The sequence below is a fragment of the Ascaphus truei genome, chromosome 22 (assembly GCF_040206685.1).
Source record: "Ascaphus truei isolate aAscTru1 chromosome 22, aAscTru1.hap1, whole genome shotgun sequence".
Classification (NCBI taxonomy): Eukaryota; Metazoa; Chordata; class Amphibia; order Anura; family Ascaphidae; genus Ascaphus; species Ascaphus truei.
In genome coordinates this window covers 13,968,813-13,992,749 of record NC_134504.1, presented here as the reverse complement: position 1 = coordinate 13,992,749, position 23,937 = coordinate 13,968,813, and the positions used below count along the sequence as shown (strand labels likewise).

General features: G+C 50.0%; 1 protein-coding gene across 1 annotated transcript; it reads right to left on the bottom strand.

Moving 5' to 3' along the window:
• Nucleotides 1-549: 549 nt before the first annotated feature.
• Nucleotides 550-22,867, bottom strand: ENDOV (endonuclease V). The gene is made up of 8 exons (XM_075580041.1): nucleotides 22,635-22,867; nucleotides 20,914-21,085; nucleotides 20,435-20,569; nucleotides 17,779-17,818; nucleotides 16,232-16,344; nucleotides 13,151-13,219; nucleotides 12,946-13,074; nucleotides 550-967 (listed from the first exon to the last, which is right to left on the bottom strand). Exons 1-8 carry the CDS (start codon nucleotides 22,787-22,789, stop codon nucleotides 893-895), a joined length of 888 nt encoding a protein of 295 aa, XP_075436156.1. The 5' UTR covers nucleotides 22,790-22,867; the 3' UTR covers nucleotides 550-892.
• Nucleotides 22,868-23,937: the final 1,070 nt, after the last annotated feature.

Below are 23,937 nucleotides of genomic sequence, written 5' to 3'. Positions count from 1 at the left end.
TTAAAATAAACCTCCAGGGAGCTTGCTTTTCCATTCACACTTTTCTAGACAGATAGATAGAGAGTAAGATCTATCTATCTATCTATCTATATATATATACACACATACAAAAACGGAAATAGCCGTGTTAGTCCAGTTGCGATAGTGCAGAATAAATATATAGTAAACCCTACTGTCTTGAAAATTTTAAAGCCAGAAGTACAACCAAATTCACACTGATAAAAAAAAATATATATATATATATGTATTTATGGGAAATATTACAGGGATACTGAGTAGGGGAGACGAGCGGGGAGGCCATTTATCGGGGTGAATGCAGTAAGGGCGGATATTGGGGTACGTCACCTTAGATTTGCTCACAGCTTTCATCTGTAAAAATAGGGCTAAAATACCCTCTTTTCCTCTTAGCATAAAACAAAATTAGCACTAAAACTCTGCGCTCCCCCAACACCCCGCCCTCCCCCAACCCCCCGCCCTCCCCCAACCCCCCGCCCTCCCCCAACCCCCCGCCCTCCCCCAACCCCCCGCCCTCCCCCCCGCCCTCCCCCTCCCAACGTGGCTGCATCCCATGTGGGTTTGTGGCCCCTTTTTGGCACATGAATGTCCCTGAAACGTGATACCACGTGTTTGACGCAGCATGAAAAAGGCATCAGTAGCATCCCGCTGCTGACCAGTTAATTACTTTTTTTTTACATTAATAAACAGCCTCAGAGATAATAATATGGGGGGGGGAGGGGGGTGACAGTATAGAGAAGGCCCCGGCATTATTCTGCTTGTCCTCCCAGGGGGGGGGGGGGCAGAGTGCTACCCCGCGGCCGTCTCTGCGCCATGCCCGGACACAAACCAACAGCCACACGGTCCCCAGGAAAAGGGCGACGGGCTCCGAGCGTTCTCAGCTCCCTGCCCCAGGGGTTGCAGCTGGACAGGGGAGGATTTTGCGCACGTACTCCCTGGACCGGATGTCCGCCTGGAAGGGAGAAGGGACAACGGCGAGCAAATTAACCACTTCCTTGCCGTGCAACGCGTGGCAGGCCCCTTCAGGGGTTGACATGTATCGGAATGCGACAGTAAGCCATTATCCCTATGCACTTCAATGCCGTAATGCTAACTAGGCTCCTATCATTGTGCGCATGCAGGGTAACGTAACTTCAAAAGCCTCCTGTGCAGGGCAGCTCCAGTACCGCACGTGTCCACTGGAGCTCTCATACCCTAACTCAGGGGGGGCTTAACTCCAGTCCTCAAGCCCCCCTCCCAACAGGTCATGTTTTCAGGATATCCCTACTTCAGCACAGATGGCTCAATCAGTCCCTGCTTCAGCACAGGTGGCTCAATCAGAGGCTCAGTCTTCAACTGAGCCTCTGCTTGAGCCAACTGTGCTGAAGCTGTGATATCCTGAAAACCTGACCTGTTGGGGGGGCTTGAGGACTGGCGTTGAGCTCCCCTGCCTTAACTCAGCGGCTGTAGCACAGGGCAGTTTCAGTACCCCCACTCCGCGACTCTAACTCAGCGCAGTGCAGATCACACTACAGGCTCACAATTGTGTAATTTTAATCTTGCATCAATGTATCATGGTCTAAGCACCAAGCGCCATGGGCGTCACAGCGCCATGGGCGTCACCTTGCGATTTGTGGCGTGTCAATAGGAGGAGTGACATGCGCACAGGTTATAATGAGTTGTATTAAACGCTGCATCTACCAGCCTCACTCCTGTATCCTGTATCTACGTCTAAAAAATCCGCCAGGTCTGAGGAGGCGTTAACCGTTCTGCCCGACAATCTGCGTCACATGTAAGGCTTCCTTTCTGCCCGACAATCTGCGTCAATGTAAGGCTTTGTCCCCGCTGGCGCTGAGCGCGCTCACGCTTGGAGAGCTCTCCGAGCATGAGCGCCGGGTGTCCTTTAAATTTTCGCAAGCACTCGCGGGAGGGGGGGGGGGGGTGAGTTGGGATGTTGCAGGGGAAGCTGAGAGCGCTAGGAAGTTTAAAAAATGTGTTTAAGCGCCGAGCGCCGGTGAGCGTGTGCCCGCGCATCGTGTGAGACTTGCATATATATATATATATATATATATGCAAGTCACCTCGCCAAGCACCGCGCGCTCAGCGCTAGCGGGGACGCAGCATAAGAAACGCTTTCATACATTGGTCGCAAACAGATAATGGAGCAGTGCGTCAGGAACAAAGTTCTATTTACACTTTCTTTCCATTGTTACGTCTCCACCCAAATCTTCAATGTCGCACTGCGTCTTGCAAACATATTCCCGTTTAGCACACGGGTACCCCATTTCAGTCCTTGTGGAAGGGCTACCATTTGTACCAGTCTCTGTGCATATTATGTGTACTTAGCCAGTTTAAAGAGATGTGCCTAAAGGAGGCACCAAAGATCCCTTCTAAGAGGCGCACAGCAAACCTTTATAATATAATTTGGACCAAATTATATTATAAAGGTTTGCTGTGCGCCTCTTAGAAGGGATCTTTGGTGCCTCCTTTAGGCACATCTCTTTATCTCGATACCCACACTCCCTCGGCAGCACGCTAACAACATCTAGGGGTTTCTGAGCGAGGTTCCTCTCTACAGTACTCGTGCTTAGCCCGTTTTATAGAAGTCTTGTGAGTTCAGGAGACGCGGTGGCTTGCTACATACGGCTACACTGTGACACGCGAACCCGGAGGTAGTGTGGTAACGCGGAGACACCGGTTGATCCCAGCGCGCGGGATCGATCAGTCTGAGCACAGCACTCTCTCCAGACTCTAGACCAACTGGCGTGGCAGCACGGACACGTGATCCCTCAGATATCCACTGGACTACCAACTTTGTACATGTAAGTCACCACTCGCATTTTTATTGTACATACATACCCCGCATAAACATACGCAATGGGACCGGAGCTTGTATGTAAAGCGAAAATGTACTTAAAATGAAGCACTACCTTTTCCCCACTTATCGATGCATGTACTGTACTGCAATCGTTACATACGTGCATAACTGCTGTAAATAACGCATTTGTAACAGGCTCTATAGTCTCCCCGCTTGCGCACAGCTTCGGTACAGGTAGGGAGCCGGTATCGCTGTGCAGGACGTGCTGACAGGCGCATGCGTGAGCTGCTGTTTGCCTATTGGGCGATATGTCCTTACTCGCGAGTGTACTTAAAGTGAGTGTCCTTAAACCAGGGTATGCCTGTATTGTCTAAATACATACTTCTTCACCCTTGGTGCGCTCGGGTGCTTTTCTTTCTTCTATGACTGGTTCGCCGGTGGAGTCTCTTTACAGTGGACACTAGTGGAGGAGGGGGATTACCTCCGCGCGTAGGAGCGGCAAGAGGGGGGAGCGGATCTTCTTCCAGATTTCCTTCGGAAGCATGAGCGCGGATTGAAACCATCTGATCAGTCCTTGAGAGATCAGGGTTCTGTTTACCAACACAACCCTAAGCAAGCTGTATTAATGATAATTAGCGATGTGTCCATTGTTAAACTAAGGGTTAGAGAAATCTGAAAAACGGCCACGCCATAAAACAAGGGGAAGTTAGGCTACAATGTGGAAAAGCAATAAGGCCCTTCAGCTAATCTGGCAAAGTGCGCTATACCTTCTGAATAAAAGGATTCCACAAACATATTGTTGGGGAATTAATTAAGGTGCAATCTTGATGAGAGTTACCCCCAAAGATGAATAACTGGTATTGATGTTTAACAATACTGGATTATTTCAAAGCCCTTTTCCCTGAACCCTCTAGAGTAGAAACTCTGAGATAAAGGACTTTGCTTGAGTACTGCAGCCTGAATCAGGTCGCCTGTCCCTGTTAATTAGCTAATAAGTTCATCCACATCACACTGCTTTATCATCACAAGAGTCACATCCTGCTCCTCTTCACTCATCAGAGGGGACAAAGAGAGAGAGAGAGGAGACACACACAGGCGGAGAGGGAGAGAAATAAGAGAGCTGAGCAAGTTACACAAGAGTTAAGTGGGCGCAGAGCAGAAAAATAAAACGAGAAACAGAGTTCAAGATAAATTTACTTTTTATGGACTGAAAGGTTAAAGCTCAGTCTTTTTTTTTTTTTTTTTAATTTATTTTTTTACTTCAATAGTTTTATGTGTGCAATCTCTAATTACCTAAAAAAACTGTATAGCTGCCGGTCAATTTGTTCTCCATGTGTTGATAGGCGAAATTTGGTGACATAATTAGAGCTGGCATATGTTTTTATTTGCTTCTGTCAGTCAGTGGAAGCTCATGAATATTCATGAGCACTCCTGCACTGACATGTGCTATAGGGAGGGCAGGGCTGACAAAGGGGTGTGCCAGGGCTTGTGACAGGACATGAAGGGGCAGTGCCTTAGCAAATGGCTGTTAAAATAGAATACAAGAAAATTGGTCTTTCAAAGTTGTTTTTTTAAAAACAGAAAATGCTAAAAGTATTTTTTCTTACTACAGAACTGATTTATTAAAAAAAAAAACACACATGCAGGATATTGACGGAACTGCAGCTTTAAGTATATGGTGGGAAGAACAGGGGTTCCATCCAATGGATGGATTACAGGTCTCTGCCTGTGTCCCAATGTCACCCTGCGGTGGGAGGGACAGGCTGGGTGGGTTACGTGTCTGCCTGTGTCACAATGTCACCCTGCAGTGGGTGGGACAAACTGGTGGGCTTAAAGGCTTCTCCTGCACGTGTCGCCCTGCAGTGGGAGGCACAGCCTCACTACCCATGATCCTTTTCTGTTTATGTTACATCGCTGCCGGTGTGGGGGCGGGGGGGGAAACCTGACAGGTTACGGATGCCTGCGTGTAACTAAGTTTCTGTAAGTGAGCTAACAGCAGGAGCGGGATAATGCATGATTATGTATGAACCCTGAAAGCTCTGGGGGCCAGTCCCCGTGTCCTGGCCTCCCCCTGTCCGTCACTCTTGTCATGCGGCTGCAGGTGTCTGCTCTCAGTTCCGTCTGGCTGCAGCTCTTTGTGACGGACAGTTGAAGACAATGCAGAATCATTACAATATTTTAATTGCTTTCTCCCAGAGAAGCTGTGTCAAATTCCACGGTGACAGCAGGTGGGTGCAGCAGAGCATCGAGCACCCTTGTGTGAGCGCTCAGTCTGCTAGGTGACACACAGATCACCCACAAAGAGACACCAACATATCATACTGGGTACAGGAGGTGTCACTGACCAATGCCTCTGGCTAAAGAGGGGGGGGGGGGGCTCTTCCCATAGCCAGTGACACTGACCTGCAGTAACATAAACGGACAGGCATGGAAACACACATTATTGTTGCTGGACCTTCACTCTGTCGGATCCATTCTCTATTATCCAGCAGAAAAACATGAAAGTTGTTGGTCTCATCAAACACATCCACTGCTATTGTTCGTTATCGCAAAGGCTTTATATTTCTACCTGGAGTGGAACAGCTTTATAACAGGGGCTCTACCCTTCCCTTGAAGACAGCCGAATTCACTGCAATCTGTCACTGTTGCTTACATTTGCAAACATACTAAACACCTCGTGAGAACGCTGAACACGAAGTCAGATTTCAGGTTGTTGACCTCAATTAAAATTTTTAGAGTTTAGAGTTTTGGAGACTGGTCCGCGGGGGTCCGAGGGGGTGATGGCTTTGCGTGCTTATAATAACTTGCAACAAACCGACTCCCTGCAAATCCTGAGCCCCTTTTCCATCTCACACTCCCCCCCCCCACCCTTGTCACAGAACGGGGACAGAATAAGGTAAAAAGGAGATAAAGACTGTAAAAACTATTTTCAAGATATAAAAACACCACGTGTGGTGCATTTGCACATCTCCGACTGCTCCGCGACCTAGGGTTACTGGGTATGCACGTCTTTAACCCAGGCTGTGCTGGAAAGATGTGTAATGCGACAGGCGTGCGCTTATAGGGTTTCATGTTACATTTTTGTCACTTTATTACCCACCATCACTTTTTTTAATGTCTATTTTCAAGAGAAATATTTTTAAAAAAAATGGCTGCACAAATTCCTAATTCGCGTATTATCCTTTTTCGTTGCCAGGAACGGGGGGAACTTCTGGCATCCAAAGTGTTGACCCTGCCTGTGTGACTAGGTGAGGTTGGTGCTCCAGTATGAGAGACTGATGCTCTATCTAGCACTATGATCTCATGGACTCTCCGTGGGATGTCTGGCGACCGGTCACTCCGTGCTGGGGAGCAGCTGCTGTGGACGGTGAGGTCAACGCTTTATTTAAATCTCCGTCCGAGCGGACGATGCTGCGTGTTTAATCGGAGCGGCCGTGTGAGGGGGGGCCCCCCCCGTCACAAATAACAGTTCGGACCGGTCCTGGGATTTCATATTTTTTTTATATTCAAACCCATAAATAGATTCGGGGAGAGAGGGGGAGATTATGACGGAAGCTTTCACATACATCCAAGGCATTAAGCCACGTGCGGGCGGAAGTATGTGTCTGCTTTCTGCGAAGATTGATATTTATTATTCTAAAGGCTAGAACCCATGTTGGGATTATTTAAAGGTTACATCTTAAATTAATAATAAGAATGTGCATATTCACCTGAAAATAATTAAAATAGCCATGTATTAGAGATTATTAGTGATTTGTGCTTTACCAGAATTATTCTAGCTGTGGTGTTTTTTTTTGCTTTTTTTTTTTAGTACGCTGGTTTTGTATTTGTTCAAAATAATGTTCACAATTGCAAAAAAATAAAGAAATGCTACAACTGAAGGACATGCTCTGAGTCTGATGCAAAGAAGTCTTTTTTCACAAATTGTGTAGTGGATCCATGGAACAGCCTCCCGACAGAGGTGGTTGAGGCGAATACAGTGAAGGGATTTGAAGTTGCTTGGGATACACAGAGTACCGTAATCGGAAGGCGGAAGCTTGTAATGGTTGTGTATGGGAGCAGTGTGTTCAGTAGGCCTCGCTGCCGCAGGCTGTTTAATCCCAGCTGAGCTTTGCCTTTAAATACCAACCTGTTTGCTAGCTGAAAACAGAATGCTAGCCTCTACTCTGCAATGTTTGTCATCTCAGCTCTGGTTTATTTATGGTGCTCCCCCTGACCTGGGTTTGGTCAGGGGGAGCACAACTGCTTCCCCTCCCTCCCCGGCAAGCTTTGCTTCCTCCTTCCCCAGGCAAGCTACGCGTCCGGCCATTCTCCCTCCTGGGCAAGTTTTTGTCAAGCGCCCAGCCATCCACCCTCCCCAGGAAAGCTACACTTCCTGTGCCCGGCCATCCAACCCTTCCCAGGTAAAGCTACACTTCCTGTGCCCGGCCATCCACCCTCCCCAGGAAAGCTACACTTCCTGTGCCCGGCCATCCAACCCTTCCCAGGTAAAGCTACACTTCCTGTGCCCGGCCATCCACCCTCCCCAGGAAAGCTACACTTCCTGTGCCCGGCCATCCAACCCTTCCCAGGTAAAGCTACACTTCCTGTGCCCGGCCATCCACCCTCCCCAGGTAAAGCTACACTTCCTGTGACCGGCCATCCACCCTCCCCAGGTAAAGCTACACTTCCTGTGCCCGGCCATCCACCCTCCTCAGGTAAAGCTACACTTCCTGTGCCCGGCCATCCACCCTCCCCAGGTAAAGCTACACTTCCTGTGCCCGGCCATCCACCCTCCCCACGTAAAGCTACACTTCCTGTGCCCGGCCATCCACCCTCCCCAGGTAAAGCTACACTTCCTGTGCCCGGCCATCCACCCTCCCCAGGTAAAGCTACACTTCCTGCGCCCGGCCATCCACCCTCCCCAGGTAAAGCTACACTTGCTGCGCCCGGCCATGCACCCTCCCCAGCCAAAGCTACACTTCCTGTGCCTGGCCATCTTTCCTCCCCAGGTAAAGCTACACTTCCTGTGCCCGGGATCCTTCCTCCCCAGGTAAAGCTACACTTCCTGTGCCCGGCCATCCACCCTCCCCAGGTAAAGCTACACTTCCTGTGCCCGGCCATCCACCCTCCCCACGTAAAGCTACACTTCCTGTGCCCGGCCATCCACCCTCCCCAGGTAAAGCTACACTTCCTGCGCCCGGCCATCCTCCCTCCCAGGTAAAGCTACACTTCCTGTGCCCGGCCATCCACCCTCCCCAGGTAAAGCTACACTTCCTGTGACCGGCCATCCACCCTCCCCAGGTAAAGCTACACTTCCTGTGCCCGGCCATCCACCCTCCCCAGGTAAAGCTACACTTCCTGCGCCCAGCCATGCACCCTCCCCAGCCAAAGCTACACTTCCTGTGCCTGGCCATCTTTCCTCCCCAGGTAAAGCTACACTTCCTGTGCCCGGGATCCTTCCTCCCCAGGTAAAGCTACACTTCCTGTGCCCGGCCATCTTTCCTCCCCAGGTAAAGCTACACTTCCTGTGCCTGGGATCCTTCCTCCCCAGGTAAAGCGGTAAAGCAACACTTCCTGTGCCCAGCCAACCTCCCTTCCAGGTAAAGCTACATTTCATGCGCCCGTCCATTCGTCCTCCCCAGGCAAGCTACACTTCATGCCCCCGCTCTGCCCAGCTTCACTGTTGTGCCTGGTCACCGCTGCGTGCGTGCGCTGTTATCGAGGCACAGTCCTTGTTTTGAGTATCTATATCCCGTTTATATGGTATTACATCCTTTAGTTTGCCCAGAGAAAGGCCAGTGTGGCAGCCATGCTTCCTCTCAGGGAGATTTCCCAGCGTCCTGCTGTACACTCTCTGTTGAGCTGTAGACTGTAACAACCTTTTTTGGCCTCTAACTCTACGTCCTACAAGTTATACATTAGCGTAGTAAAGCCAAAGTTCCTAAATCGTTATCATCGTTACCGATTCATTAGCTACACAAACACGCATCTTCTGGAAAAAAGCCAGACGCATAAATAGAGGGATTCCTGAGAGCGTGGCCACGCCAGGGCGATTCCCGAGAGCGTGGCCAAACAAGGGCGATTCCAGAGAGTGTGGCCACGCAAGGGCGATTCCAGAGAGCGTGGCCACGCTAGGGCGATTCCAGAGAGCGTGGCCAGGCCAGGGCGATTCCCAAAAGTGTGGCCTGGCAAGGGCGATCCCCAAGAGCGTGGCCACGCAATCTGATTCCCTAGAGCGTGGCCAGGCAGGGGGATTTCCGAGACCGTGGCCACGCAAGGTGATTCCCTAGAGCGTAGCCAGGCAAGGCCGATTCCCGAGAGCGTGGCCACACGAGGGCGGTTCCCGTGAGCGTGGCCAGGCAGGGTGAGCCTGCTGCTCTCATTTCTATGTTTCTATATAGAAGAACTATCTCCTGTCGGAGTCAGACGCTTTCGGCTGCCTTTTGCCAGGACGGGTGTGGGACCCCTGCAGGGGACGTCTGCTCCTTCACTTCAGCCCGTTAGGCAGATTACGCACATCTTATTATACACGAAGGGCTTTGCCATCACAGTGAAGAATTAATCTGCGGTAATCCCCGGGGGATTGCTTCTATTTAAGGACTGGGGGCCGGCGTTCCAGGGGACAGATCCCTGACGTGCTCTTGTTCACATCCTGACTTTCACCCCTCTACTAACTTCAAAACCACACGCTCGGGGGACACAGACCCCATACCCGTAGAGCGGGGGACACCAAGCATGTGGCAGAGGTGCCAGGGTAGAGGAGGGGTATGGAGTTTGGTGCCTTTAGCATGACATGACTTGCATGATGCACGGATACAATGATGGCCGCCTCCGTGATTACATGTGACAAGGAGGCCCCCTATGCTTGAGTTACTTTCTTCTTACGAGGGGGGCCTGGTTCGTCTCTATGTCAGGGGTGCTCATCTCCAGTCCTCAAAACCCCCCTCCCACCCCCTCAACAGGTCAGGTTTTGAGGTTATCCCAGCTTCAGCACAGGTGGCTCAGTCGAAGACCGAGAGAGTGACAAACAAGGGGACAGAGAGAGAGAGAGAGAGAGAGACAGGGGGACCGAGAGAGTGACAAACAAGGGGACAGAGAGAGAGAGAGAGAGAGAGACAGACAGGGGGACTGAGAGTGACAAGCAAGGGGACAGAGAGAGAGAGAGACAGGGGGACAAACTGGGTCAGAGAGAGTGACAGGGGGACTGAGAGAGTGACAGAGAGGGATCTGAGGGAGAGGGGGACAGACAGTGTCTGAGAGAGAGTGACAGAGAGGGTCTAAGAGAGTGACAGAGAGGGTCTGAAAGAGAGTACAGACAGAGGGTCTGAGAGAGTGACATACAGAGGGTCAGAGAGAGTGACAGACAGAGGATCAGTGAGAGAGTGACCGACAGAGGGTCAGAGAGAGTGACAGACAGAGGATCAGTGAGAGAGTGACCGACAGAGGGTCAGTGAGCGAGTGACAGAGGGTCAGTGAGAGAGTGACCGACAGAGGGTCAGTGAGCGAGTGACAGAGGGTCAGTGAGAGAGTAACAGACAGGGGGTCAGTGAGAGAGTGAATGACAGAGGGTCAGTGAGAGAGTGAATGACAGAGGGTCAGTGAGAGAGTGACCGACAGAGGGTCAGTGAGCGAGTGACAGAGGGTCAGTGAGAGAGTGACCGACAGAGGGTCAGTGAGCGAGTGACAGAGGGTCAGTGAGAGAGTAACAGACAGGGGGTCAGTGAGAGAGTGACCGACAGAGGGTCAGTGAGCGAGTGACAGAGGGTCAGTGAGAGAGTGACCGACAGAGGGTCAGTGATAGAGTGACCGACAGAGGGTCAGTGATAGAGTGACAGAGGGTCAGAGACAGAGTGACAGAGGGTCAGTGAGAGAAGTGGGGCAGTATAAAACGGCTGGGAAGACATGTTAAAGATGCACTGAAGTGAAATCATGTGGTCTGGGGGAGGTGAAGGTTAAGGTGACCTGTAAAAAGGTCACTTTCCTGCACTCATATCGCATGAGCTCAGCGGGTGCGCATGTTATTGGGTTAGCGCGGCACTATGTGTAATTTAAGTCACTTGGTTATATAAGCGCCGGGTTATTTTTTCACTTTATCACCAGCACTTTCCTGTACATGTAAGCGGGATTGATTTTAGGATATGTGGGGATCTTGTTTCTCTTTATATCACATTACGCCTTAATGTATCCCAGTGACACCCCGCTCTGTCCTGTGCTGCCCCCTGGTGGCGGCACTTTGTCTCTTCACCTTTAAGCGGATTTGTTTCTTGAATTAAGTATACATTTAAAGCCCCCCCCTCGGGGGCGTGGGGGGGGGGGGGATGCAATGAGGGTGCGAAGTGCAAGTGTGCAACAAACGGCCCTCCGTCACAAGGCAATAGTGAAAGGGGCACGGCGGCTGAATCGCACTCACGGCTGAGTTCCGCTAGTGAGAAAGCCGCACTTCTAGCATTGGTGCCGTTTCCCATATCCCCTTTCCTTCCCTTACCTGGGAGTCACGCTCACAATGCCAGGAGCCGTCTGCGTTAAACAATGCATCGCGGCGCTGAAGGGGTTAAGCTCATCCGATTGCAGGAGGCAATTGCAGGCAGTTTGTAAGACACGGGATTAAGTAGCGGACAGGAAACAGACTTCTCCGTTACATAACCGTGTAATCACATTGCCCGCGCGTTCAGTTTTCCGGAACCGGGTGCCATGCAGCTGTCCCCCAGCCATCAATCTCAGGACGTCACCCTTCTCATTGCACAGCGCACGATAACATGTGAAGCAGAGCCCGCCCCCGTGGCAGGGAGGGGGTTAATACACTGCTTGTCCTGCTGCTACTATTTAATGAAGCAGGAGTGGCCAACTCCAGTCCTCGTGGGCCACCAACAGGTCAGGTTTGTCAGGATACCCCAGCTTCAGCACAGGTGGCTCAATCAGTCCCAGATTCAGCACAGGTAGCTTAGTAAGACGCTGCTTCAACACAGGTGGCTCAATCAGTGGCTGAGCCACTGATTGAGCCACCTGTGCTGAAGCAGGGGCATCCTGAACACCTGACCTGTTGGTGGCCCTTGACGACTGGAGTTGGTCACCCCTGTAATAAAGTTTTCACATGCTCTGTACACCTTTCGCCTTGGAGTAGCACAGGGGGCCGCAAACTTTTTTCCCTGCGCCCCCTTGCCGGCAGTCCCCTCACCCCCCCAACCCCTCACCGGCGTCATGACGTCACGTTGCCATAGCAACATGACGTCACATGACCAGATGACGCCGCGTTGCCATGGCGACGCGTGTGAGAAGCCGCCGGAGCTACAGTAAGTTAGGTTTACAGAGGCCCTGCAGCTCCCCCGGCACTTAATTTAAGTGCTTTCGGAAAGCGCGCGGGGCCTCTGTAAACCCCGCACTCAGTCTCGCGCCCCCCCTGGGTCGCGCCCAAGTTTAAGCACTGCTGGCGTAGCACACTGGTTGCAACGTTGTTGCATTTTAAGGACAGGCTGTTTCTCATATATCTGAGAAAGGAGTATTTCCCCCCAAAACATTAGTCTGCTTTCGTCTCTCCGATACTGGGCTTCATAGTCCTGCTTTTTGTGCTATTCGGAGACGTCGGAGGGAGCAGCGTCTGCCTCAAGCTACCGGGAGCAAATACAGACACAATGACTGAGGCTGCGAGTGCGAGATCAATATGAGAGAGATAAAGACAGGCTCTAGGGAAGGATTAGACCGATCTCGAGAAAGAGACACCAGGACAATGAGACTAAAAGGTAAGCTAAGAGGAGAGGAGACGCGCAGTGAGAGACGCAGAGAGTGAAAGACCAGGAACAGACCAACGATAAAGAGACAGACAAATTAGAGACGCACGGATACAGAAAGAGACACGCAGGGAAAGACAGCGGGACAGACTTTCGGAGGCGTTAGGAAAGAGAGAGACACCAGTACAAGTGGCGGTGATCTGAGGATATACAGTACAAATGGGCAGATAAGTCGGAAGAGACGTGAAAACAACGATAGAGATAAGTCACAGAGACAGGAGAAGAATAGGGGAAGATATTCACATGCGGACACAAGGCAGCGCCCTTCCGGTCCCTTCTGCAGTAAAGGGGTGTCCACGAGCCTCTATAAAAGCAGAAAGCTCAGGTATCCAGGGCCCAACGCTGGGGGGAGGTTACATGTCCTACCTGTCTGATGGGCTCAGGAACCCTGTACCTGCAGCAGGTGTGGACCAGGCGGACGGCCGACTCCAGGCTGATCTGGTGACCCACGGAGATGTAGATGGGTTTGGAGCTCTTGCTGCAGCTCTTCAAGGCCTGAGGGGAGAAGGGCAAACTTACAGATAATACTCACCGAGAGGGGAGACAGACAGACAGCCCGCTGATTGCTTACAGTGCCCAGGATCCTGCCCGAGCTGCCCGTCAGGTTAAAGGCGTCTCCGCCGCTCTGCAGCTGTCGGATCTGGAAGCGCAGAATATCACCCCGGTTAGGATATTGTTGCTATAATGCGCTGACCGCTTACTTCAACGCATCTGCCCCCCCTTATTTTTTACACTGTACCTCGCTATAAGGCTTTCACTTTATTACTAGCAAGCATGTGTGGCTGAAACCTATCCCAGCTTTCACATTGCACAGCCAGTGTAACCAGCCTCACACTGCTGAGACCCAAAAAGGTTGCAACAGCGGTCTATGACTAGGGTTACTGGCTCTGCACTTCTTTAACCCAGGCTGTGCTGAAAAAGCTGTGTAAGGCCTCGGGCATGGTCAGCGCTTAGGCGCTGACCCGGGCTGAGGCGCGCTCACGCTTACCAGTGAGCCCCTGCAGCCGCAATGAGAGCAGCTTTAGCAGGGGCTCGTGCACGCTTCCGCAAGCGTGGGTCTTAAGAAAATTTTAGTTTTGGCGCTCACAGGAGCGCAGGGCCGGTCACGTGAGCGAACCAGCTCCGTGACGTCACTGGCCCGCCCCTTGACCCGCCCCCGGACGGCGCGCTAACCAAGGCCAGGGAAAGCACCCGCTTTCCCTCAGCGCGCCTCCGCACGGGCTGAGTCACCATGGACTCAGCCTAATGCGGCAGGCAGAAGCGTACAGGGGTCCCATGTTAAAATGGACACAAAGTAAAAGGTGCTCATTTTGCATGGCATTACCCAGAATCCCTGGCTGCAGCAGAAGCACGGTATGCTAAGAGATAATGGGGAAGGACAGGGTGGCAGACCGGTCGGAGACTTGTGAATGTGCGCACGTGAGATATTTTTATCTGCTCTACTACCAAGTATAAGGCGGCAATTTGTATTCCTCCTGCAAACGTGCTGCAGTCATTGTACAAGAGAGCGCTGCCTCCACAGCACCACGTTTAACCTCTTAAATGCTGGAATAGCCGTCTAGGCACTGCAGCGCAATACATTGCGGGCGTGCGCAGCATTGCGACGCAGGCCCTACCAATGAAGGGTTAAAGGTCCGGTTTCTCAGCCGTGCTAAACGCGGCGCGCCTGGCACTTCCTGCGCTCCGCCTTGCGACACAGCCTGCGATAACGGTATGTAATAAAGTGGCGCAGAGGAGCGCAGGAGAGGAGAGAGGCTAGAATGGATGGGGAGCGATGGTGGCAGCGCTGGAGAGAAGCGAGGAGAAGATGAGCGGAGGGAGAGAGGACGTGAGAGAGATGTTCTCTTCCAATCAATGTGTCTTAGCCGTGGAGTGAGAATCGATACAGCAGGAGACACTTCACATGAAGGCAGAAATTACACTGTGCTATGCAGCCCGTGGTGGGACACGACAGGAAGCAGCCTGCACTTTGTCATTAATTAGCGCCCTAATGAGATGGGATTGGCCACATTTATCGTTTCCTCCCATAAGCCTTTGCGTGTCCGCTTATCCGTGGCTTTTATTGAACAAGCTGGGTGCTTCTCTATTAGAGGCAGCTGCCAGCGCACCCCACTGCTTTGGCACAGAAGGGGTTAAAAACCAGTGCAATCTAAAACCTGTTTGGGTTAAGTCAGGGGGGCTCAGTGCCAGTCCTCAAACCCAACTAGCAGGTCAGGTTTTCAGGATATCCCTGCTTCAGCACAGGTGGCTCAATCAGTGGCTCAGTCAAAGACTGAGCCACCAGTGCTGAAGCAGGGACTGATTGAGCCACCTGTGCTGAAGCAGGGACTTATTGAGCCACCTGTGCTGAAGCAGGGATATCCTGAAAACCTGACCTGTTGGGGGGAGGTGTGGGGGGAAGGGGTCTTAAGGCCTGGAGTTGAGAACCCCTGGGTTACGTGGTATTATGTGCCAACCCAAGCAGTGGCATCTTACTCTCTAGACCTTAGAAGTCACCAAATTGGGTTGAGACAAGTCAGCCACTGACCTCTGAAGTAGCAAATCCAATCCCCCAAGAAGTCACATAGGAACTTGGAAATGATCAGCAGAAAAGCCCACCCAGTCTGCGAAATGTCCTACCCGCTGGGCAATTACAGACCAACTCATGATTATTGGCATTTTCATATTTCGGATATATGGGAGTTTGCTCCATGAATCCACTACTCTTTCAGTAAAGAAGAACTTCCTCACATTTCCAATGAGCTTCTCACCCTCCCACATTACCTCCTGTTCCACTGTTACCTGCCAGCGCCTGAGGTGCCATCAATTAGACTGTAAGCTCTTTGGGGCAAAGGCCGACTGCACGTGGCTTATTCTAACTACAGCACAGTGTTGACAAGCAATGACAATATGAATAAAAAGCCACGTGGGATGAAGGCCACGCAGACGCTTCATGGATCACTGCATTAGCTGTCAAGTGCTACTTAAAATCCGGTTGCTAACGAGCAGAATACAAGAGGGGATACATCTTGACCGCCGCCGGTCTGCTTTGTAACGCTGCTCTGCAACACTCGGCTTTATCTTTCAGCGACAAGGGGACAGGGCGATCAGCTCAGCGCAGGATTCACCTTCTCCCACGTGCTGGCAGAGCACGGCCCATGGTTAGAAGGTGGAATTAGTGACAGCATTAGAGCAGAGTGTTGGAGAGACGCAGACATTAACGATAGGCACGCACTGTTAGCGCCTGAAACATTTCGTCATTTATTTTCCCAAAGAAAATATCTTCTTGCTCTCTGTTTTATATGTTGCTCCTAACATCTGCAACCCCCAAGTGCTGGATAGTTTTGCATAAGTTACCGCCGGGGTGGCTAACGCCAGTCCTCAAGGTCAGGCTTTCAGGATATCCCTGCTTCAGCACAGGTGGCTCAATCTTTGACTGAGCCACTGATTGAGCCACCAGTGCTGAAGCAGGGATATCCTGGACCTGACCTGTTGGTGGCCCTTGAGGACTGGAGTTGTCCACCCGAGCTACTGTAAGATGCAGAGTAATTTGTCTCGAACATCAATGCCTTGCAGGTCTCTCATGCTGTATTTAAAGAATGGAAGCAAACCAACGTCTCTTCTGTCCCTGCTAGTTTCTCTCAAAACAGCCACCACCCTGCTCTCCCCTTACCTGTTCTTTATGCGCATCATTATTCTCCAGACCATCCACCTGGAGGAGATTTTTAGCCACTCCGATGCAGGGGAGACTGGTGCGGACGCCAAGGTGACACGCCACTCCGAACCCTGGGAGAAGCATGGAAGACACCCGACATTACTCACTAAGGAAAGAAGGCTGGGTCGCCATGTTGGTCCTTTCTTCCATGTAGTAACAAAGGAGGGCGAAGGAGTAGGGGGTATGATACCTTTAATTGGACCAACAAGCAGTTGATATGTTACAAGCTTTAGGCACCGAGAGGGTCGAAGGAGCCCGAGTGGATGGAAAGTTTGTAAGGCCGAGCTTATCGTGGCGGCGGCACTATGTGCGCACGCTTGCACGTCAGGCACAATTCAGTACTTGGCTATAGTAGTTAGCCAAGCGCCTGCCAGCGACGTAGCGCGTTGACGCGGCAGCGTTTTGAGAAGACAATAAATGTTGTCTTCTCAGGTGACTGTCACGTGACGTCAACTTCACGTGAGCTGGTTCAGCCAATGAGGTCGTACCAGCTTTGTGACGCGTTTGCCACGCCCCCGCCACGCCTCTGATCGCCTCCCCAATCTCCGGCAGCCAAGTGAACTGATCGCTGGGGCTGCAGGAGTGCGCGGTTGCGCAGGTAGTATAAGCTCTGCCTAACATATCAACTACTTATTGGTCCAATAAAAGGAATCGTACCCCCCACTCCCTCTCCCTCCTTTGTTATTACTCGCTAAGGAAAAGCGTTCGGCCAGAAGTCATCAAAGAGCGATGCGGATATTGAACCCGACCTGTCGCTAACGGATATTGACGATATCCCGCATTGCGTTTTGATGAGTCGCAGCCTTCAAGAGGCATCGACGCTGTGATCAGGGCCAGTGACAAATCTACCCTTAAAAAGATCATTTAGTCTTAAATACATAGTTTAAAAGTCACTGCTTCTCACTGTATTACCCCTGAATCCTTTCCCAGTAAAAGGTCTATGTGTCATAATACTTAATAATAATAATTAGGGCCATATTTACTAAGAGGTGTTGTGCCGTAAGACACCCTTAAGCGAATGGGCTGTAACGTGGTTTTATGGCAGCACCCCTTAGTAAATATGTGCCAATATTCTCAGATATTGTCCAAGCACCCAATTATTCTTCACCCACCCTTCATAACTTCAGCTACACAAACAATGACTGGTGATAAAGTCTGGGCATTTGTTATTGAGAGAAATGAATCTTCCTATAGGAAGCCATCATAACGGAGACGAACAGCCGTCTACTCTACAGATTATGTTAGTGGTACGTATCTAACTCTACCTTCAGGGGCCATGCGTCGAGCTAAACCGTCCCGTTCTATTTAGCTGTAAATTGCAGTGACACGTGCATGTTAACATATTGCTTATTCCTTAAACCTGGCGTGGATCACAGAGAATATACAGTAGGCGAGGACCGTGGCCTGAAGCAGGACTGTGCCTGCACGGTACACATTGCCTGACAGAGCAGTGAAGAGCTCGGCGCTCTCTGCATCCATCCAACCCATTCAGATTCAGGCGTTACCTCTATGATGCAGAATCCCGTTACCGTCCACGAGGAGCACCTGCGAGAGACGCGCGTGGCATTAAATAGCGGTCGCAAATGAAAATTGAGACGCACTCTAAAACAGTGATAAAAGTGCAAAAAATTCATAAATAAACTATATACTGAATATAAATATATCAAAATGTACGTACTGGGGAAAAAAAGTACCATATATTGTGGAAACAATATCTGAATTGTAAGTATATAAAAAAGTGCAATAGTAGAAAAACACAGTATGGAAAGACGAATAGGTAGCGCTATATCCTAATAAGCAGGCTGCCGGTGATATAACCCTGAATCCCAATCAGGTAATGAACAGATCAAAAAGTATATATCAATGGCGCTCTGCTTAGTGTGTGTGGTGTGTATAAAATGACAAATAAGTAATAATACAACCAGTTGCGTAGATAGTCTCCTTGGGATAGGTGCTCCACATGTGATAGGTGACCACGTAAGGAAAAAAAATCAAAACATAGTGTAATACTGTTAAACATACATACAGACATATAACATGGGACAGACGCTGAGAACAACAGGTGACCAATTACAAACACATTTAATAAAATATATCATTAAAAATACATGAATACATATAAAAACAAGAAATAGAATCTGGTAGGACACTCCAACTCAAGTGGGGGTACCTGCTTACCAGATGCAAGAAGGTATCGAGCGGTGGATATTTAAAGAGTATCCCCTCTATGGATGGCTGCTGCTGCTGCAATGATGTCTTGGGCTCACACGTGTGGCTTCCTACGTGGCTGGTAATCGCTCACTCTGCTCGTGGAATCTGCCTCCGTTCGCGGTCACACGCGGTGCAAGCGTGTGTGCAGATGGCTGCAGTCCCTTCCTGCACGACCGCTCACAGCGCGCCAAACCAGGCAGGTTCAATTGCGGTGTATGAGCGGATGGATACACGGCCGGGATCACCAACCCACAGACAGCAGTTTTCAAAGTCCAAGGGGGATAGGATTCGACACCGAGTCTGGAGGTCCTGTCAGAAACACCCTACGCGTTTCAAAAGACAAGCTTTCTTCCTCAGGGGTAGACGTTTTGTAAAAAAGTAGTCCCTGTAAGTCCCGATATATATAGTCCCGTTGTAAAGGTGCATTGCCCTAAAACCAAGTGGATCATGCGCAATGGGATGCGCAGGGACTCTCAGCGTCATAGACAAAACAAACAAATGAAAAAAAAAAAAAAAAAATACATATTATACAAACATATATATAAAAGTGATATATATACACAGTCTAGAGCCTTGAATGCCAATAATGATGAATAACAAATATTCCTCAATTCAAAGGACCTCATTATTGATGATAGGCAACAAATGTGGGAAGTATGTTGAGCAAAATGCAAATGTATGCATAGCAGATGTGATGGAAATATGTGACTAAGTGATGTAAAGTGAATAGGAATATCCAGTGAGGGAGTAGTGAGGTGATCTGCATGAGGTGAGGTGATTTTTCATTTGTTTGTTTTGTCTATGACGCTGAGAGTCCCTGCGCATCCCATTGCGCATGATCCACTTGGTTTTAGGGCAATGCACCTTTAAAACGGGACTATATATATCGGGACTTACAGGGACTACTTTTTTACAAAACGTCTACCCCTGAGGAAGAAAGCTTGTCTTTTGAAACGCGTAGAGTGTTTCTGACAGGACCTCCAGACTCGGTGTCGAATCCTATCCCCCTTGGACTTTGAAAACTGCTGTCTGTGGGTTGGTGATCCCGGCCGTGTATCCATCCGCGCATACACCGCAATTGAACCTGCCTGGTTTGGCGCGCTGTGAGCGGTCGTGCAGGAAGGGACTGCAGCCATCTGCACACACGCTTGCACCGCGTGTGACCGCGAACGGAGGCAGATTCCACGAGCAGAGTGAGCGATTACCAGCCACGTAGGAAGCCACACGTGTGAGCCCAAGACATCATTGCAGCAGCAGCAGCCATCCATAGAGGGGATACTCTTTAAATATCCACCGCTCGATACCTTCTTGCATCTGGTAAGCAGGTACCCCCACTTGAGTTGGAGTGTCCTACCAGATTCTATTTCTTGTTTTTATATGTATTCATGTATTTTTAATGATATATTTTATTAAATGTGTTTGTAATTGGTCACCTGTTGTTCTCAGCGTCTGTCCCATGTTATATGTCTGTATGTATGTTTAACAGTATTACACTATGTTTTGATTTTTTTTCCTTACATGGTCACCTATCACATGTGGAGCACCTATCCCAAGGAGACTATCTACGCAACTGGTTGTATTATTACTTATTTGTCATTTTATACACACCACACACACTAAGCAGAGCGCCATTGATATATACTTTTTGAATAGTAGAAAAACGCCAAAGAAAATTGTGAAATATACACGTGTAATATATACTGTGAAAGATACTGTATAATGTCACGCTCACAATTAGGCTCAAGGCTGTTATATTATATGTCTTTATTTATATAGCGCCAAAAGTGTACTCAGCGCTTATATGGAAACAACATCCCCTTGCACTTAATATAGTCAATAGTAGGCTGAAAAAGTCGTCCATAGTGTCCCCAGAGTAGGGGCCCTGTGCAGAATCCCAATAGCGTCTTCTTGTGAGATCCAACTATGGGAAGATAAACAGAACCAGTTTACCTGAGGCATCAAACTGCGATTCTTCTCACGCAGCCTGTGAACTGCGTCCACCAAGGACGGCACCTCTCGAAAAGCCAAGTACCCGGCTCTGTAGGGGGCTTCCAGGGTCACCATGCAGCACTCCTCGTAGATCACCTAAACCGAGAAAGCACATGGAATGGCACCTGGATGGGTGGTAACCACAACTGGTCCAGACATGCCCAGAGTATTCATGCATTGCCAAACAATGGCTCACACACATACCACAGACTTACTCTATAGTACTGTAGAAAGGACTGGACCTCATATAAGGGTTATGACATTAACCAACAAAGAGGGCTCATTGTAAGAGAAGTTCTTATGTAACCGGTACTACACCCAAGGGACTTTCCAATATGGAACTCTCTGATTGGCTCATATGGATATCTCCTCCTTGACCTGTGATACCAGCTCTTTAGAATGTTCCATTCCCTCCTCTATGGATGCACAAGGCCTATTACCTCGAGATCTGGGTAGCTCAGGACCACGAGTGATGCGCACGCCGTGGTATCATCTCCTTTAATGTAGGACAGGTCTACCCCTCCCACTCTCTCCAGTCCCGAAAAAACAGGGTGGCTCTGCCATGTTTCCGTGTTGCAGGTGATGAGGTTTTCTTTCAGGAGACTCTGCTCCCTGAATTACATTGTAGAAACAAGGCAAGAATGAGGCATACAGAATAAACGCAGGCGCGGCCTCTCCCACTTCCCTGGGGTAACCCACAGGCCTCTGAAGAGACTCTTTCACGTTTAGTATCTGAGATATCTCATTGGCTTCCATGGAATTTGACTGTTTGGAGTCAACCTTAAATTATATCAATTATGGATGGTGGGTAAAAAAAGTGACAAAAACTATACCGTACAGTGTCCAGTAAATACAAATATCACTTGTGAGCAACACTTACCCCGGGACTCCTACTCCTGCAGCGCCGCCCTCTTCCTTCTGCAGCGTTGCAACATCAAATGACGCAATGACATGTTTCCATGACAATGTGACGGCACGTTGTCATGGCAACGCGTTGCCATATGTCGTCACAGCGTCATTTACGACCAGGTACTAAATGCTAACCCGGAAATAACATTTTTAATTTTAGTGTTTACCTTCGGCGGCGGCGTTGTCTTCTGGCATCCTTCTGACATCATCTCGGCATCTTCTCCTGCAACTCCTGTCAATATGGCTGCGTGGCGTCAAATTGCTGTGACAAGGGGATGCCTTATGGCACCGCGGCGCCATGTGACATCACAAAGTGTCCCGTTGTCATGGGAACAGACGTCACAGGACGCTGTGATGTCACGTAGCATCCCGTTGTTATGGCAATGCAGCGTCATTTGACGCCGCGCAGCCATATTGACAGGAGTTGCAGGTGGAGATACCCGGAGGACACCGAAGTTGCCGGAGGATGCCAGGAGACACCACTGCCCGCAAGTTTACAAGGAAAACCCGTAGCCCGGAGATACGTGGCCAAAACCCGTAGTGTTCGGGTCAAACCCGTAGTGGTGGCAACCCTGTTTCCGACGCGATGCTGCAGAAGGAGGGCAGCGCGAAGGAGAAGGGAGCCCTAGGAAATCCGCCCCACTGCATACAATGCTTCCACTGCAGCCAAGGATTCTGGGAAATGCCATGCAAATGAGCAGTGTCACATTTTACTGCAGTGGAAGTTGTGTACACTAATAGAGAATGGGGAAAGGCAAGGTTGCAGACCTGTTTGAGACATGTGAATGTGCTCACAAGTGAAATTTGTATTTGTTTTACACTGTTGAGAGTAAAAATGTATAGGGCCAGCGATTAATTACAGTCCATCAGGCAGTGAAGTGTTAAACTTATATTTTATACTAGAGTTTTCACACCAAAAAATATTGATTGGACTGGATCCAACGATATTACTTTGCTTTGGCCAAATAATAGGAATAAAAAAACAAAACACTTTTTACTTGAGATATTAAGTAAATTAAAGTGATATAAAAACACATGTAAGTTTCTATTACAGTTGCTGCAGCACCCTGACCGTAAATGTGATTCTGTACAATAACCCAGATAACAACCTTTTCTATCATATGAGGGAGAAGGGAGTGAGGGAATAGAAACTACATCTCCCAGCATCCCTCTGGAGCGCGGTGACGTCACTGCCGTTGAAAGGGCGGATTCGCGCTTTTATTGCTGTGAGGTGATTTACCTCAGGCCTCACCTCTCCCAGCGCCGCAGTGTGGCCTTTTCCTCCTCACTGGGCCCTTCCCCACCGACTCCCGTCTCCTCTTGGTCCTGGAGCCCCTGGCCTCCCTCGGAGTGACAGGGCTCTTCCTTCCCCCGGGCTCCGAGGCCCTCAGCCGCCTCCATAGCCATAGGCCCGGGCGCTCTCTTCCGTGTCCTGCGGGTGACGTCAGGGCCCCAAACCGTCACCTGAGACTCCCGCCCCTCGTGCACCGCTCCCTCCGCCTCATAAACAGCTGCTGCTTTCATCCTGTGTTATAATAACCCCCCCCCTACACACCCCATAACCCCCCCCCCCCACATATCCCATCTGAACCCCCAACCGAAGCATGTAACTGTTGGGGGGGCGCTTAGAAAAAGGGATTTGAAGACCCAAATAAGTGGCATTTGGGGCCAAAATGTAACGCTTCAATGGGAGGATTACAGACTTCTAACAGGGAGTGCTTTAGGGGGTCACACAGTCTGTCTCCTCTGAGTATTTACCCCCCCATGGAGGGGTGTGAGAGAGCAGACATGTCCAGGCTGGGTCAACATTCAAAGACCACCCCGTCCTCAAGGGTTCACCAACAGGTCTGGTTAGCTGGATATCTCCCTGCTTCAGCACAGGCTATGGCACCAACTGTGCTGAAGCAGGGATATCCTGCAAACCTGACCTGCACTCGTTCCTCGTGCTGGATTATTATTCTTGTATCGCGCTTGCATATTCCTGCAGCAGCGCAGTACAATGCGGGGAGGACGGACATTTTATGACGAGAGTACATATGTGGTAAGAGGACACTGGCCGAAGGAGCTTACAATCTAGAAGGGAAGGCGTGGAGACACTAGATAGTGGGGGCGAGTTGCTTAGCATTGGTTTGTTGGGAAGGCCTCCTTGGTAAAGGTGTTTTTCAGGAATTAAATGTCTGAGGTAATGAGGTACCAAGCAATTCCTATGGCAGTCCCCCAACCTGGGCCGCTCCCCATACAGCTTTCTGCTTACTAGGTACAGAAAGACCTAGGCGGAGCTTATAATCCCGGCGACGCCATGCTGCGGTCGCAAAATAAAATAGTCAAATCGACTTCCTGCGATCGCGACCAAGCCGTCGCGCCTACTATAAGTGCACGCGACGGATTCAATACATTGGTTTTGGTGTCGCCGGGACTGTAAGCGCGGCTTTACAGGACACAGACGTGGTATACGTTAGTTAGGCGCCGTTGGCGGGTATGGCATTGGGGTGAAGCGGTTGTGATCCTAATTTCACAAAGTTAGGCAGAAAAATAGGAACGGGGTAGTTTTTAAT